Source organism: Thamnophis elegans, chromosome 2 (genome assembly GCF_009769535.1).
Source record: "Thamnophis elegans isolate rThaEle1 chromosome 2, rThaEle1.pri, whole genome shotgun sequence".
Classification (NCBI taxonomy): domain Eukaryota; kingdom Metazoa; phylum Chordata; class Lepidosauria; order Squamata; family Colubridae; genus Thamnophis; species Thamnophis elegans.
In genome coordinates this window covers 27,786,699-27,804,929 of record NC_045542.1, presented here as the reverse complement: position 1 = coordinate 27,804,929, position 18,231 = coordinate 27,786,699, and the positions used below count along the sequence as shown (strand labels likewise).

General features: G+C 41.4%; 1 protein-coding gene across 3 annotated transcripts in view; it reads left to right on the top strand.

Annotated features, from left to right (window-relative positions):
• Positions 1–17,326, top strand: part of STAT2 (signal transducer and activator of transcription 2) — a 41,002-nt gene extending 23,676 nt beyond the window's left edge. For all 3 annotated transcript variants that reach the window (XM_032208814.1, XM_032208812.1, XM_032208815.1), the window contains exons 14-24: positions 2,451–2,507; positions 4,830–4,913; positions 6,163–6,261; positions 7,286–7,421; positions 8,444–8,493; positions 8,591–8,697; positions 9,843–9,982; positions 14,010–14,198; positions 15,024–15,078; positions 15,898–16,025; positions 16,474–17,326. In XM_032208814.1, coding sequence (XP_032064705.1) covers positions 2,451–2,507; positions 4,830–4,913; positions 6,163–6,261; positions 7,286–7,421; positions 8,444–8,493; positions 8,591–8,697; positions 9,843–9,982; positions 14,010–14,198; positions 15,024–15,078; positions 15,898–16,025; positions 16,474–16,673 — 1,245 coding nt within the window. In that variant the 3' untranslated portion in view covers positions 16,674–17,326. The remainder of the gene's footprint in view (positions 1–2,450; positions 2,508–4,829; positions 4,914–6,162; positions 6,262–7,285; positions 7,422–8,443; positions 8,494–8,590; positions 8,698–9,842; positions 9,983–14,009; positions 14,199–15,023; positions 15,079–15,897; positions 16,026–16,473) is intronic.
• Positions 17,327–18,231: the final 905 nt, after the last annotated feature.

Below are 18,231 nucleotides of genomic sequence, written 5' to 3'. Positions count from 1 at the left end.
CGCTTAGAGAGGGCTGAAAGCCCTATGAAGCAGTATATAAGTCTAACTGCTATTGCTATTGCTATATTTCTTGTACACTATATCTAGTGGTTGTCCATTTGGGCTGCATTTTTTTTAAAAAATTCACATACCTAAAATATCACCATGTTTCTCCTTTTTATTCTTTCCCTTCCATATTACTCCTGCAGATTTTAATTTTTCCATAGTTGTGTTTTAGTTGGAGTTGTGGGAGATGAAAATGTGGTGAAAATTAGATTTTGTTTACTTGTATTTTTTTATGCCTCCGGTGAATCAGCTTTATTGGGTGAAAAAGCCATGGGAGCTCAGGTGCTAAGCAGGGGTGGGCTTCAAACATTTTGCAAGGGTTTCTCTGCCTGGTTGCTTGGTGGGCGTGGCCTAGTCGGCCTCCTGGACCATGGTGGGGAGGGGGCATCTTGGCCCTGGGCTTCGGAGGCTTTCCTCAAGCCTCCGGGGGGCAAAAACAGCCTCCCCAGGCTCCAGAGGCCCTTCCTGAACTTCCGGTAGGCCCGTTTTTCACCTTCCCAGAGCCTCCGTGCGCGCCCTGCAGTTACCTGCATCTAAAACGGGCCACGTGGGGACTTTGAGGAGGGGCACGGTGAGGTGGGCAGGGCCAGCCAGGAGTGGGATTTGGGGGTTCTCCAAACTGCACAGAATCTTAGCTAGAGGTTCTCCGGAACCCCTGGGAACCCCCAGCAGCCCACCCCTGGTACTAAGGCTGTAGCAGTTGAAGCTGAGTGGGAACAAAGGAGGAAATTTGGCTCCTGCTTTCAGACCTGCTGCAATTGATCTCAGATCCATGAGGGTCACTCTTAACCATCTAGGTTTGTGGTTCTCAATCTTGTTTCACAACAGATCCCCCTTAAATAAAGGTAGTCCTTTTGACTTACGACCACAATTGAGCCCAAATTTTCTGCTGCTAAGTGAGACATTTGTTAAGTGAATTTTGTCCCATTTCACAAACTTTCTTGCCTCAATCGTTCAGTGAATCACGGCAGATGAAAAGCGAGTAGCCCAGTTGTTAAGTGAATCTGGTTTCCCCATTGACTTTGGTCGTCAGAATGTTGCAAAAGGGTTGCAACAGCCCTGGACATTGCAACCGTCATAAATATATGCCGGTTGCCAAGCATCTGAATTTTGATCACATGGCCATGAGGAATCTGCAATGGTCACAAGTCACCTTTTTCAGTGCCGTTGTAACTTCCACGGGGTCACTAAATGAACTGTTGTAAGCCGAGGACTACCTATATCTTTTGTAGCCACGGGCCATTGCCAGAGAGACCCAAGACTTAAGTCAAGATTTAAATCATAACATTTCTTCAAGCCTTCGCGGACTCCCTGTGATGACATCACGGCCCCCAGGGATCCGCGGCTCACAGGTTGAGAACCACTGAATTAGGTCATAACAAAGGGACTGAGTCAATGGCTGCAGTTTGGGAGGAGGTGGTAACACAGTAGCTATTCCTTTGTCACCTGTACTTCCAAGCCCCAAGGCAACCACCTGTCTTGCATCTATTGCTTCGGTCCCCTTGCAAACACACAAAATGTATTAGGGAGTTCAGGTGGTTAAAATTTTGACCTATTATTTACCTAGTCATTAAAAAATCTAGTGTTTAACTTTTTCAGGAAGTACGTTGTTCCAGTGTTTGGTACTGTAGCAGCAAAATGGGATTGCCCATCAAAACCCAAATAATCTACATCCCCTCTTCTAAAAAGATGTTAAAGTAATGAATGCTCTGATAAAATTGTCGTGTGTCAGGAGCATAAAACAACTGCAGAGAACATTTGTTTTTTCAATTGCATAAATTAATGGTGCTATGCTTCAGCCTTTTATTTAAAAAATCTTTTAAAACCAACTTGAACACTCAATATGCAAGAGAAGAAGTTGAGGAGAAGCTGAAATTGGTGAGAGAAAAAAACCAATTTGGAAGACATGCTTCTGATCTCACACCAGCTTTCTGCTATTCATTAAAGTACAGACTTCTTTTTCCAGACATTTATGTTGGTCTGTAAGAAAGACCCCATTACTTCAAAAGTTGCATTAAAAATGTCCAGCATCAACGATTCATTTATTTTAAAGCAGAGGCATGTTTTTTTTTCCAAGCTTTCATGGAAGACTAAAAAGATTAGCATGCTTTAATGAACAACAGAGAGGTTTTGTTGTGCTTGCCCAAGATGTCCAGTATTTTTTCAGAATTATTTTCTAAGGGGCCACAGTCATAAAAACTAGGATTGTTTTGTACTAGGTTCTTTTGTTTGTACAGCGGAATAGGATGATAAGTATTTCTTTGAAAAGATAACCTGCTGAAGTGATATATTTGGAAGGCAATAGGTTGGAGAAAACTTCCAGCAATACAATGATTTGGTCTGATCTGATCTTTGTTCCCTTTCAGCCTCACTAATAAAATTTTTCTCTCTTCTCTCTGAGGAAGACAGTGAAAGAACAGAAAATCTCTGGTGCAGGGAAAGGCAACAAAGGGATTAGTGAGGTGAGATTTCAGTTAAATAAAAGGTGATTGTTTAGTGTAAAGATGCCATGTATGGCTTGTGGGCCTAGCCACAGGTTTGGATTTAATCATCAATACCTGGAAGCTGTGTTAGCTCATTCCCAGCAAATGTTAAGAACGTGCTTCTTAGGGTGGTAGAACATGTTCAAAAATTGAGACATAGGTCTCAAATCACAAATGAGGAATAATTGCAAATTACAGTACTTCTTTGATCTTCGGCTTACACTTCTGTTTCACGTATGTACATTTTTTTTCCACAAAAGTAGTTTCCTTAAAATGATATAAGTAAAACTAATATTAGAAATAAAATGTAAACAGAGAAAATTATTGGTATGAAAAGATAAAGTTGGGATCGCTGAAATGCCACCCCGAGAACCCAACAGAGAAAGTAAATAAGCAAGGGCAACAATGGAAAGGAGAGGGGATGAGGAGCGAAAAGAAGAAAAGGGTAAAGTAGAGAAAGTAAGGGTGGGGGAATTAAGAGTAGGAGAGAGGATAAGAAAGAGGAGAAGGGAGGAGGAGAGGGGAAAGAGAAGGGAAGAAGAAAGAAGGAAGGAGAGGAGGAAGGAAGAAGGTAGAGAAGAAGTTAAGAAGATGGAAGGAGAAAGGTGTTGCAAAAGAAGATGGAGGCACAGGGTGGTAAGAAAGTGACCCAAACTATTATATACTGCCTATGTGTATAAAAATAAATATAGAGACTATGATGAATAGACAAATGTTAAATAGCAATTATAAGAATGTATATCTAAGAATGAATTTGAAAGGGACAAATAAAAATCTTTTTACAAAAAAAAAGTAGTTTCTTTCAAGTCAGGCCTTACTCCTGGTATCCTCATGGATGTGTTCATGCAGTTTTCTCGGAAGAGGCATTGCTTTCTTCTTGGTTGATCTTCAACCCCCAATGTATCCTAAGCCCTGGGAGGCCCTTATCCAGATATAAACCCAGATAAAAAAAGAAGTCTATCCCAGCTTCTTTTGTTGTTTCAATGGGATTCTAATTTGCTGCAGGAGATTGTATTTGCTACTAGTTGATAACCCGGTGCTGCCCGGGTATTTATTTATCCCAACCCACCTTCCATGAACGTCACCGCAATTTCTAATGTTGGATTTTTTCCCTTACCAGAGGGAGCCCCCTTGTGGAGTACGTAAAGCCATTACCATGGCAACTCCACAGCACTGTACAGTAGAAGCCATTTTAATGCAGTACGGTATAAGCCATTTTAAGGCACAACAGGTTGTATCTTAACAAAACAAATATAAATATAAAATATTTATATTTATTTATTATTTTATATCTCTCTCTCTCTCTCAAAATTTCTGTTATTGGTTCTCCAGAACTGGACAGAACCTGCTGAATACCATCTCTGCTACCAGTCCTCAGTGTTCTGGCTATCTCAGTATCCCCATGATCACATGTCCATGGTTTGGGTGCCTGGCAATACTTTCCCACTTAAAATTGGTTGTCAAGCACCCTATAATCCCATGTTCACCATTTTCAGCCTTCTCTTCCAGCTTCTCCCTAGAAGAGGGTTATCAAACGTCATCATGTGATGTATCGCGACTTCCCCCCCCTTCACTAAAACAGGGGTGGGAATGGCCAGTGCATTACACATACAATCCATGGGCCACTAGTTTGACACTTCTGCTCTAGAAAGTCAGTGGAGAAATTGACCGGGAAGGTTACAAGTCACTGAGATAAGCCCATCCACCCCCATCATTTCTGTGTTCACACCAGTCAGTCGCACACACGCTCTGATCTGTGCCTCCCACAGTTGTTTACCCTGCCCAGCCTGGTCTTTCACTAACCCTCCCCAACCTGTGCCCCTTGCGCATCCCTTCATCCTCTTGAGCACCCTCCCTGTGCCTCTCACACATCTCCTTATGCAGCCAACCCATGCCATTTTACCTGCTTGCAGACCTGGACACAGAACTTCTTAACTAATTTCCCCGCTTACTTTGGTTGTGGGAAACTAGAAAGAAACTGCCTTACCTAGCGATAGGACAGGAACCGGGATTGCTGGGACCAGGATTGCAGGGATTGCCATTGCTAAGCAATGGCATTGCCCTTTATGGCCTCTGCTTGGAGATGGAAGTCCTGCTCCTAATTGCCATTGTAAGGTGAGGAATCCCTTCACCGATCTCTTTCTTTTCTTTGAATGTATAAACAAAACCAACTTGTCAGCCACTAAAGGGAACATATCTCTTGTAAGCTAGTGCTGCAGTAAAACCTGAAAGCATGGCACGCAATAGCCTCATGAGCTCTGATCAGCATCTGTTCATTTTCTCCTGGGGTTTGGGTGATAGGGATCATTGTCTGTCACCGAAGAATTGCACGTTATCACTTTCACCCTGGACTACTGCTATCAAGATATCAAGTGCGAGCTACAGGTAATAGAATCTTCCTGATTCCATTAAATTTAGGAGGGTGGACAGCTTTATTATTATTTATTATTATTGTTTCTTTTATTCATTAAACATGAAACTCAGTCAACTGAACATTTAAAGATATGTCACAAATACCATTGACTGGTGCTAATTTTTACCATTATTATTTACTTTATTCATTAAACATGAAACTCAAGTCAACTGAACATTCAATAATGCGTCATAAATACCATTGACTGGTGCAAATGGTTGATACGGGTTGCTTCCAGCATCCTAGGTATCAACCACATACCTTCTTAAAATATACGATATTCCAAGTACCATAGTTTTTTTGCAGTTCCGCTGGTGTTATTCCAGGAAGCTGCAATTTATTGATGTATTTTGTAAAGTTCTTGGTCATGGTATCAAGTGCCTCAATGACAATGGGTATCGCTGTTACATATTTCATCCATAATCGCATAGTTTCGATGGGCAGGTTGCAATATTTTGATATTTTTTCCAGTTCTTTTTCTTTGTTTCTGGCGTCTCCTGTTCCCGCGATATCAATAAATTGTACATTTCAGTTGTTTTTTATTATTTATTATTATTGTTGTTGTTATTATTTCATATTGGCATTATGGCATCAGGGAAACTTAGACTGAATTTGGGGAGATCCTGGTTAACCAGATCAGGGGTCTCCAACCTTGGCAACTTATAGACTTGTGGACTTCAACTCCCAGAGTTGCTCAGCCAGCTGGCTGAGGAATTCTGGGAGTTGAAGTCCACAAGTCTTAAAGTTGCTAAGGTTGGAGACCCCTGAACTAGATTCTCCTCTGATCTGTTTCTGGTCAGTGATGGCATAAGATACATCCCTTCTCTCGGTGGTTATAAAACCAAAAGACTCAACATTTGTTGCTTCTTATGAGATGGACAGCTATGTAGAATTGATGCATAAACAAACATCATCACCTATTTTCTATACGAGTCTAAATTTCTAGACTTTTCTTAATATGAAGGAGGATTCAAAATATGTTACTAACTCTCGAAATAACTATTATCTTTCTGCATTGCCACTACACTGTCCCTCCTCAAGAACTACCTGAGAACGGCTATAATCCATTGTGGTTGGAATTGTGTCTGCACATCTTGCTTTTATGTCACTGGATGGACCTACAAATAGAGCAATAAGTCCTTTGTAGTGTACAATGACCTGGAGTACCTTTGTGGTGTGTTTGTATCAATTCCCTCTTGTCTAACCTTTTTTCATCATCAGACATCCACCTTGCCAGTGGTGATTGTTTCCAATGCCAACCAAATTGCCACTGCTTGGGCTTCCATTTTATGGTTTATTATGCTCAGCAGAGATACTAAGGTAAGAATCTGTTTTCTTACAGCCATTTCTCAGAAGTGGGCATGATCTCTCTACTGTAGACCAAACTTCTTCTACCCAGATTGGCCACAATAAATGATACATTTAACCTCTCCAAAGTCCGAGTTTAAAGCAACCCTCCCTAAAATGATGTTCCCCTGGCATGTAAGAGAAAGGTCTCATCATGGCTGAGGACAGAGAACTTTCTAGTGGAAACTATTAAGAAAAGATGTTCTGACCTAGGCTTCCTGATACAGTAAAAAGCACACGCTTAGTCCCCAAAACCCTCTTTTTGTTTCAAAGGCTGTGAATTATGTTTATTCACAGCCCGTAATGAGTCCCAAATAATTGTAAAGAGTCCTACAGTAGGCTGCCAAAGCTTTTCGGGATAAGGCACCCACCTTTATCTTCCTTGAAATGCTTCCAAAGACCAAATTGGCAATTAGCTGGGCAAGGCCACATGGAGCAAAGAGTCAAAACAGAGCTTCAGAAGGTAAACTGACCAGCATAAAGCAAGTTGCTTCCTGCAAAGGCTCACATGCTTTGCCCCTCCTTTATGTCCTATGAGAGCGGCCAATCACTTCCAAGTCTTACTCCCCAGTTGTCCCTTCTATCTTAACTGTTCTTGCCTTCTGGAAGCTCTGGGAACAGGGGGAGCCTGTTCCACTGCCTTGCTGCTGTATGACTCTGGAGACTCCGGGGGCAGCACATAATTCCCAGGTGGCCCTGGCCCCCACTCTGCCTCCAAAGCACACCCCTCATCTGAGCCTTCCCCAGAGTCCAGGACTGGCCCATGTTCCTCCCCAACCTCCTCGCTGTCTGCCTCTGCTGCAAGCTCCTCAGGCCGCCAGCGGACCACAACAAAAGGTTGCAGAATGCTAATCTGTCCTCCCAGTTTCCTTGGGCAGCCCAAGGGGATGAATTATGTCTCTAAAACTGTTCCTCATAGATATCCCTTTGCATGAGGGGGGCATATTTAAAATAAAATCAAGTATCTGATTAATGCTTTTTTCTTCCCCCTTCCTAGAACCAATTGTTTTTCTCCAAACCACCAGCTGCCACCTGGGCCCAGCTTTCTATTGTATTATCCTGGCAGTTCTCGGCAGTTAGTGAGCAAGGCCTGGATAACCATCAACTCAAGATGCTGGGAGAAAAACTCTGTGGTAAAAATGGGAGGTCTTGTCCCTATGCAGACGAAGCGGGGATTCCATTGATATGGACAGGTCTGGGTTTAAAGGCAGGCCAAAGATAGAGCCGAGGTGGCGCAGTGGTTAAATGCAGCACTGCAGGCTACTTCAGCTGACTGCAGTTCTGCAGTTTGGCTGTTCAAATCTCACTGGCTCAGGGTTGACTCAGCCTTCCATCCTTCCGAGGTGGGTAAAATGAGGACCCGGATTGTTGTTGGGGGCAATATGCTGACTCTGTAAACCGCTTAGAGAGGGCTGAAAGCCCTATGAAGCGGTATATAAGTCTAACTGCTATTGCTATTGCTGCCCAGGCATATTCTGTCTCTTGTCTGTTCAGCAGTGGCGTTTAGGCAAAATTGGGCATTTATAAATTGGGCATTTAGGAGCTGGGAATGTAGAATCAGAATTGATAGGCGTGCTTGATTCATTGGAGGGCTGTACTTTATTTCTTCCATTCTGCTTCCCAGCAGTTTTCCATTCACTCTCATTGTGAGACAAGAATAGCCCTGTTGAAAGAAATAAGGGTATCAGGGTTCCAAATAGCATCCAAAAGTAAATAGAGTCCAAGGCAAAGTATTGCTCAAAGTTCCAATTTATTAAAAGCCATGTTGGCACATCTGGGAAAACACAAATCTGAAAGCTTCCCAGTTTTCCCCATCTAGTTGAAAGTTCAAGATCCTGCCCCCACATCCACAAGTCCATCACATGGCCCAATCTTCCACTGCCATGCTTGCAGTTCCACCCATCCAGTTTCTATCAGGTGCAGAGACAAAGGATGACCTTGCTTTCTAAAAGGAATTTTGTTATGGCTACATAGCATCTAACTCAGTACAATCCCTACTCCCATTTTCCCACAATAGTAAAAGGCATAGTAGAATAATAGAAAGTGTGGCAGGCCAAAGATCCAAGAGAAATATGGTTGCAGGCCTGACAAAGGGTTCTGCTTGGGTTGACATCCTTATCAAGGCAGTGATGTGGGTTTTTCCTTCCCATCAAAGGGCCAGGCGTGAACTCAGAGAGTACCATCACATGGGATCGGTTTTCAAAGGTAAGGAATTGTCCTTGAAAAAAGCTCCTTTGGAGTGTCTGCTGTCCACCTTGCCAGCATCCTCGTTTAACTGCCCTCTGTTTTCTTTCCCCTCCAGGAATCGACTGCAAGCTCCCCAGAGAACAATAATTTCAGCTTCTGGACCTGGATTGATGGGATCCTACTCCTGATTCAAGAGCATCTCCTTCAGCTCTGGAACAAGAAGTAAAAATTGGGGAGAAACAAAAAGTGATAAAAACGAGGACCTCTTGATTATTGCTAGCCTTTGGGGGAAATGCCAAATCATGCCCAGGTAGTCCTCAACTTGCAACAGCTTGTTTAGTGACCGTTCCAAGTTACAGCGGCACTGAAAAAAGTGACGTGACCATTTTTCATGCGCACAGCTATCGCCATGGTCACAGGATCAAAATTTGAACGCTTGGCAGGTGACTCATATTTATGATGGCTGCAGTCTCCCAGGGCCAAGTGATCCCCTTTTGCGACCTTCTGACAAGCAAAGTCAACAGGGAAGCCAGATTCACTTAACAACCATGTTAACTAACTTAACAATTGCAGTGATTTGCTTAACAACGGTAGCAAGAAAGGTCGTAAAATGGGACTTTCACTCTGCAACAGAAATTTTGGGCTCAATATGGTTGTAAATTGAGGACTACCTGTATTCCTTAGGGAGACAGTCCCAAATATCGGGGTAGTAGCAGCATCTCTCCTGGATTTGGGAACAGAATTTCATAACCTTATCTTGGAAGCTGGGGATACAGCTTTTTCCATAATGTTCAGCATCATGTTGTCCTATACCACTGTTGTTTTTTTTTCAGTCTTGGTAACTTTAAGACATGGGGACTCCATCTCCCAGATTCCCCAGGCAATATGCTGGCTTGGGACTTGTGGGAATTGAAGTCTACCTACTTTAAAGTTGCCAAGTATTTTTTTAAAAAAAATAACCTGTCCTAGACCTTGAAATCTGTAGAGATTTTCAGTCATCCAGGTCATGGTTATCCCAAAGGTGCTTTTTCAGGAGGCAACTGGACTTCCTTGGGTTATTTAAAAAAAAAACAACTTTTGACAACATTTCACTTCTCATCCAAGAAGCTTCTTCAGCTCTGACAGAAGAGTGGTATGAGGTGCTAATTGTCCTAGACCTTAACTGAGATTGCAGAAGCCAGGAAAAGAACACAGTGTTTAGGGGTTTTTCCCCCCTGGGAAAGCCATTTACTAACCCGTGACTCTGCATGCAGGAACCAGGGTTTGAAAAGACAGTGAGGAAGAGGTGAAACCAAAGCTGTTGGAAAGCAAAGGAAAACGAGGGGCTTCTCCTGATCTGTATCTTTCCCATTCCCAAATTTGACTAGGCTCATCATGGGATTTGTGAGCCGCAAATATGAAAAGCGTTTGCTGAAAAAGAAAAGAGCTGGCACCTTCCTGATACGTTTTAGTGAGAGTACCTCCAGTGGCGGCATCACCTTTACCTGGGTAGATTTTAACAATGATGGTGAGTTTTTGGATTCCTATCTTACTTTTTAATCATCCTCAGTGATGCCTTAGAAAATGGCTTATCTCAGCTTATTAAGTGTTGGCATGATATTAGACCAGGATTTTTCAAACCCTGCGGTTCCTTAAAATTTGATGAGGTTCTGTAAGATACTTGAGGGCAATTTAAAAAAAAAATGTCACTCAGAAACAGCCAATTTTCTATCATTAGAAGTTTGTCTCTTTTTAAAATATTTTTTTAAATTTATCTCCAAAGTTAAAATACAGAATAAAAAGGAAAAAGAAGGCATCAACTGCAGACCAAATTTCCAAACAAATGATAAAAAGTGTGCCTACAACAAATAACAAATATATCATTGTTAACAAATTCAATATAAAATGCCCACCCTGATTAAATGCTGAAAAATATATATTTCAAATGCCTCAGATGTCCCCCCACTCTCCGTGCATAACAGGTCTACAGCTAATTATTATTTTCCCATCTATATTTACTAAAATACAATGTTATATAAAACTATTTCAACAATGTTGAAATTGATTGACTGTCTATCTAGTCGACCCACTATTCACTTAAAAAGAAAATAGTTGACAGGTAACCTCAAAAACAAAACAAAAATTTCAAAGCCTTCTGTTATTGGACTTAACACAGAGAAAGTCCACCGCTTCCAGTCTCCTACAAACTATTGTTTCTAATCAGTGCTATTAATTTTGCCATCTCTGCCAATTCAGCCTTTTTAAAAATCTACTCTTCAACAGTCGGTGTCCCTTTTTCTTTCCAATCCTTGGCATAAACAATCCTTGCAGCATTCATCATGAAAAGAAATACAGTCCCAAACTGTTTTTTTATTGATTTGTCCATAATACCTAGAAGAAAAGCTTCGGGTTTCGTTAATATTTGCATTTTGATTATTTTCTGCATTATCATTATTATGTTTATCCAATATGATTTACATACTTACAAGACCACCCATATGTTATAAAATGTATCTGGAGTTTGATTGCATTTCCAACACTGGTTAGAAGTTCCTCTGTACATTTTTGCCCATTTGTCTGGAATCGAATACCGTTGATATATCATTCTATAAAAATGTTCTTTCAAACTGTAATTCAAAATAAATTTTAAACTCTTGGTCCATACATTCTCCCATCTAATGGGAGAATTAGATCATTGATCTAATGATATGCCATGTTTCTCCAAAAAGATGACCTACATGGAAAAGAAGCCCTATCATAATTTTGAGCGCATGCAATTAAATTAAGCCCCACCCAGAAAATTAGCCTAATTAAGACCCAGGGGATGGGGCACACAAGTAAAAAATAAGCTAGGGTGGGGATGGGGGGTGGAGCTACCCTATTTACCAGGCCTCGCACACCCTGACACCTGCCTTGCCTTCTTGCTGCCACTCGCACATATTGCCCAGGCCTCCGTTTCTCCTTCAGATGCCTACTGGAAGGTATCTGCAGCCAATAACAGAGCTCCGGATCACTGCAGTTGCCTTCCAGCAAGCACTTGAAGGCAAAACAGAGGCTAGGGCGATGTGTGCGAGTGACGGCAAGCGGCTGCAGAAGAAGTGAGCCAGCAGCGGGCTCCTGCTGTCAGTGCCACCGCTGCAAGGTGAGTCAATAATTAGAACCTTCCAAAAAGAAGGCCTGTTTTTTTCAGGAGTCAAAAGAAAATAAGACCCAACCTTCTTTTTGGAGAAACGGGGTATTATAACCAATGTTTTTCACCCACTTTACCATGCAATCTTTAACATATTCATCTTTCAGATTCATCTTAAGTAATATTTTATAGACTTTACCAATCAAGTGGTCATATCCAGAACATAAGTTTGAGTCCAATTCAGATTTATCTCCTGCAAAAACAAAGCTTTTTATTAAGTTTAAATCTTTCAAAAATTCTATAATAATTAAACCATTCACAATTAAATCTCTCATTACTTGTTCTCTTATTTTATCTCAAGTACTTTTTCTTCAGATATCAATGCATTGTGATGTCATCCATTTAAGTTCCAGTTATTTCTATGTATTGCTTCATGGGATAAAAACCATAATGGTACCTTATCAGTCAACCTGCGTTTGTATTTCAGCCATAGACAGCCTCTCGATTAGGGATTCTGGATTTCTTTTTAAACAAACAAGCAAAAGCTTGAAAATTCCTGATTGAGCCATTCAAGTCATTATTTAAATCCTCCACCATTAAAAGAATATTTTCAAATCTATGTTTAGATAATTTCTGTAATAGCAGAGTCCTCTTACAAGCTCATAAAGACACTTGGAGATGTGACAGATTGAGACCCTTGCTCTCATAAGGGAGTTTTTAAATCGGTGTTTCTCAGTTTCAGCACTTTTAAGATATGTGGACTTCAACTCCCAGAATTCTCTGCTGGCAGGGGAATTCTGGGAGTTGAAGTACATGCATCTTAAAATTGCCAAGGTTGAGAAACATTGTTCTAAATACCCCATACTGCTGGCTTCCTTTAGCGTTCACACTCATTCTGGGACATTTTCAACTTTAGCAAATACCTTGTCAGACTAAGCTGCTGAGGAGAAGAAGATGTCAGAGATGTTTCTATTCTGCTCCTCACAATTTAAAAATCAGTACAGAGGGCCTTGTATTGGAATAGACTAGATTGGGGCAACCAAGTAGGAGTGTGGAAAATGAGTATCTCATTATCATTTCGTTTTCCCTTTCTCCATTGTCTTCAGCTCTCAATTATAATATTAGGATGCATATTCCCCTTTCCCATTCTTGATTCCTTTCATAAATTTCTTTCAGGTAATATCTTTATGAGGGCAATGTTAATGAGTTGTAGCCGAAGCAGTGACTTTCCAGACATTAACAGTCATTGGCATCCTTCAGTCTCAAAAGACTATGGTATTGTGCTCTGAAAAGAGGTCCTAATGCAGCATCTGGTGTGGCTAATCCCTTCCACACTGAGTGTAGATACATTCTGTCCCCTGCCCAGCCCCCAGATTTCACTGGTTCTGGGACTGCCTCTTTGCCTCAACCTGCCGAACAAGTGTCTCTTCGAATTGGAGAAGCCCATGCTACGTCTTTAGCCTCCAAGCTGAACGATCAGAGGCCAAGGTTTCCCAGCTGTTAATGTCCATTCTCAAGGCCTTTAGATCTCTCTTGCAGATATCCTTATATCGCAGCTGTGGTCTCCCTCTGGGGCGCGTTCTCTTCCCCAATTCTCCATACAGGAGATCTTTCGGAATTAGCAGGAATTAACATTAACAGTATATTTTTAAAAATAGGTTGTACCTGGCTCAACAGCAGTAACTATGAGAGGGATCTAGGAGTCCTAGGGGACAACCACTTAAATATGAGCCAGCAATGTGCAGTAGTTGCCAAAAAAAGGCAACACAGTCTTAGGCTGCATCAACAGAGGAATAGCATCAAGATCATATGAGGTATTAGTACTGCTATATACTGCTTGGTAAGACTCACTTGGAATATTGTGTCCGGTTTTGGTCACCACAATACAGAAAAGATATTGAGACTCTAGAAAATATCCAGAGAAGAACAGCAAAGATGATTAGGGAACTGAAGGTTGAAATATATTGCAGAAATTAGGTATGTCTAGTCTAATGAAGAGAAGGACTAGGGGGCGACATGGTAGCAGTCTTCCAACATTTGAGGGCTATCACAGAGAAGAGGGGATTGGCCTTTTCTCCAAAAGGCCTCAAGGCAGGACAAGAAGTAACAGATGGAAACTTACCAAAGAGAGGTCCAACATCGAACTAAGGAGAAATTTCCTGAAGGTGAAAATGAGTGGACCAGTTTGCTTTAAGAAGTAGTGAGTTCTCCATCAATGGAGGTTTTTAAAAAGAGATTAGCCAGCTATTTGTCGGGAATGGTGTAGGATCTCTGCTTGAGCAGAAGGTTGGACTAGAAGACCTTCAAGGTCCCTTCCAACTCTATTATTCTGTCTTCTGAATCCCCCCCCCCCCTCTTCTCATCAAGCACATTGCCCTCCCAGATTCAAATTTCTGGATGATCACCGAGAACCCAATTTTTGCAGGTGTTCCCGAGTTCCATTCAGTTGAGCCCTACACCAGGAAAGAGCTGGAGTTCCTTTCACTGCCTGATATCATCCGAGATTACCAACTCCTGGCGACAGAGGTCATTCCAGAGAATCCACTCCTCTACCTGTATCCTGACATGCCAAGGGATGAAGCTTTTGGTTCTTACTACAAAGAATGCCAGAAAGGTATTAGTGACTGCCAGTTTTTCCTTGGGCATTCTCCACTGGGACTCTTATTTATACCCTGCAATTCAGCTGAACTGCATTTTCCCATGAATGAGTTCAGATGTATTCTGATATTTCCAGAATTGCTATATGGATGTTGAGATCTAGTAAATGTAATTGTTTGGGTAGGGAAGGTTTAAAGTGCATTTTGTCAGAGGGACGATGATGTTGATTATGATGACACCTTACAGAGCAACCTAAACTGTTCCAGGGGGTTTTACAGTTTAAAGGAGACAAAGACGGATGATGCCTCAGGTATACAAGTGATGCTCTTGGCATGGCAAAGAAATCTTTAATTAGTAAACATGGGATCTTTCCTTGTCATGCCAATTTCAACAATTGAGGCAAAAGATTAGGGCTTCCCCTTTCCATGCATCATTTCCACCAGAGTTCTTCTGAAATATTCATGCTGTTCTGAATAAAATTATAGTGCAAACATTTATCTCCATAGTAAGGATATTTGTTTGTTTGTTTATTTGTATCCTGCATTTATTTTTTTTACAACAAACTTAAGGCAAGCAAACATATCCAGCACACCTTCCTATTTCCCCCACAACAACCACCCTGTGAGTTGGATTGGGCTGAGACAGCGAGTGCCTGACCCAAAGTCACCTAGCTGGCTCTCATGGCTAAGGCAGGACTTGAACTCTCAGTCTCCTTGTTTTCAACCTGATGCCTTAACCACCAAGGAAACTGCGAAGGAAACTGTTAAATCTGGTGCAAGGATTGGAAAGTATTGATAGTGTTGCTGCTTCTCCATCCTTCATACTTCTTCTTTTTTTCCAGTAAGCACAATGGAACAAAGAAAATACCTGAACCGTCGCCTGATCAGAGTCTCTACGTGAGTAATGCCATCTTCTCCTTTCTTTGCTTCTTCAAGTCATTGGTTGTAATTGTCACATGCATCACTCCCAAACTGTTTTCCATTCACTTGAATCCAACATTCTACTGCAACCCCACTTCTCATGGGCTCTGTACCCCGTGATAGACAAGCGAGGCTGAGCTAACGTGGGAATCCTGTTTCATCTCACTGGCCTACAATGGCCTGTTTCATCTACAAAGGCCTTGACTTGGGTCCAGAGTAATGCAAGCAGACAGTGCTTCTGATTGAGTTGCCTCCTTCCTTCTTTGCCACCCTTCTAACCCCACCCCCACCCGGCAAGCTTTTGAGACTAGATAAAAGAATGACCAAGCAAGGGAAGTTCAGAGAGCAAATAGGACTTTTGTTTATGGAACTCCTTGCTGAGGTTATATGTCCTGCTCAGCTTTTGGGTTGTGTTCTTCCCTGGTTTAATCCCTTAATCCAGAGGCCAGCTAGCTGGACACCTTTGGAATAGACCAGGCAGCTCCCCATCAAGCCATTGCTGCCTGTGCCTTCCACTCAAGGAGGTGCTGTGTCTAAGTCTTTTTATGCAAATCAGTTGATTGGCGGGGAACACCCGAATGCAGGTTTAAAAAATGGGAGAAATAAAATCTGAACTGATTGTCTAAATCTTAAAAGAGATTTTAAGTTCAACTGAATTTCTCTAGCAAGAGAATTCCCCAACTTTGGTGTCATGGCAGAGAAGATACCGTCTCTCCCCTGCCCCCCATCTCAATTATGGATGCTACTGAAGGTGGTAGAATGCTTCTTTTTTCCTTTTTCCTCTAATTCATCCAGGCAACCAGCAGAGACTCAGACACCAGATGTACCAGTAAATGAACTACTCCCTATAAGCAATGAGTTGGTAGCTGATGGACTGCAAAATCCTGAGTATAGAGAGGATAACTTTCTGCTTGTCAAGGAAGGTAAATAATGTATCTGGGCCCTCTTAAATTGGGCAGTTGTTGTCCCAGAAGTAATCCTTTTGAGACTGTGTCCCAGAGGAGCTGTTTTTGGAAGGATTTATACTCCTTGCAGACAGCTGGTCATTAACGACTCAGTGATTCTCTAAAAGAATGCAAATGACAAGCTCTTTGCAAGGAATATAAATCCTTCCATTCCCCACCATCCAGTCCGAACTGAAGAAGCTTCTTGAATGAGAAGCCAAAAGCAAAGAAAAAACAAGTCCAGTTGCCTCCTGAAAAAGCACCTTTGGGACAAGCTGGATGACTGAGATTCTCCACAGAAGTTTTGAGACTATGGTTGCAGAATTGTTTGTTTCTTTCCATTTTCTCTCTTTTCGTTTGGATTTCTCTCATTTGTCTTTCTGAGTTTATCTTGGCTGATTTGCTCTCCCTTCCTCTTTTTCCTTAGATCCTTTTCTTTTCCAGTCAAATGAAGAGGAACAGGAACAGGAACCTTCCTCCCTTTTTGATATGCCAAACTTGCAAGTGGATGATCCAGATTTCCAATCCCTGCTCACTATTGACAATATAAGTAATGACATTTCTGGAGATGAAATTGACGATTTAATGAAGCTTTATGCTAAGGTAGAAGTAGGTCCGTGCCTGTAGGACACACACACAATTCTCTACATGTCCTTTGTTCCTCCCATTCTTTCTTGCCTATAATATACAATCAAGGGCATCGACATATAGGTAAATATACTCTGGTTTCTTTTAGCTTCTCTCCACAAATCTTTGGACAAACATTTCTCCCATAAATTGCCACTATTTAACCATTTAAGTTCTTTCTTTTCTTAACAGCTATTTCTTTAATCGTGCCTGGATTGGGGCAAAACTAGGGATGAAGGGACAACCTCTGGAATTGTTGAACCCTTCCTCCCTCCCTCGCACACGCACACCTTTATAGAATTCAGGAAAGATGAAATTCATTGATTTCCAAAAGGCTTTAAAAAAGCAAGTTTGGGGAAAGGAAATATAATGTACTAGAATCTAGAAAAGGAGTGTGGGGGGAAGACACCCAGAAATATAAAAATGATGTGCTCCTTCAATTATTTGGGTAAGATGGGGAACTTTTGAATGAATGGTTCAGCATCCATCTAATTTATTAGCAGGTGTGTTGGTTTTTAAAAAAAATATCACAGTTGCTGCTTGCTAGAATTAAGAGTTACCATGACAGATATCAATGACTAATATTGAGCTTTCATTTCTGTTTGGCTTGCCTCTCAGCTGTAAATTTGTAAATAAACAGATACTACAAAATACGGCTTTGGTCTGCATTCTTTATAGGAAGCTGACCCAGTCAAGCTGTTCTGGAATTTACCATCATTTGGAGAAGTGGCAAGGACGAACCAGATCAAACTGTACTTTGGTAACATTGAGTAAATATGAGCTGCACACACTAATCCCTTTCCTCAAATACATGTGTGTAATTTTGCTATCCTCTGGGATCTTTCTGCTTTTATTCACTCCTTTTATTTAAATAAAAACATTCAGATCATTGTCAAATTCCTGGTTTTGGTGTTTCTGTCCTGTCAAGCATGTGAGGCAGTCTGTAGATACAGATGTAGAAGTCTGTGATAATAAATTGTAGGGGTGATGTCATTGGCCTACTAGTGCAGCACAGCTGTCACAGCATTATGTCTTCCAAATTTTAAACTTAAAAAGTTTGACAAAATTCTGATTTATTATAAAATATTGAACTAGAAGTGTTAATGTGGGACACCACCAAAGGGAAGGTTCCAGGAAAATGTTGTGAGAGTCCAGGCGCTCTATCAATGATGCCCCCATAGTTCCCATCATCCCAGCATTGTATAAAAGATGTCAACGACAGCAGCTCAGTTACATTAATTTTGCATAGTGCAGCACTGGATGAGTTCAGGCAGCATTCTGCTCTGCCCCTGGAGTATACTAGAGGGGAGGGGGAAGTCTCTCACCTCTATGTCCTTTTTCCATTTATGGAACTACTGAATTCATTTCAAGTACACAAATATAGCTTTTTATTGCAGTCAATCATACAAAATACTTGTCATAATCCTTCAAAAAAGGATGAACATAACATTTTACATTGTAAATGAAAGTGTGAGATTCTTGAGTGATCCCCCCACTTTTGATATTAATAGTTGGCACTTAGTTTTCCTATATGTTCTTGGTCACTACTGTGTTTCCC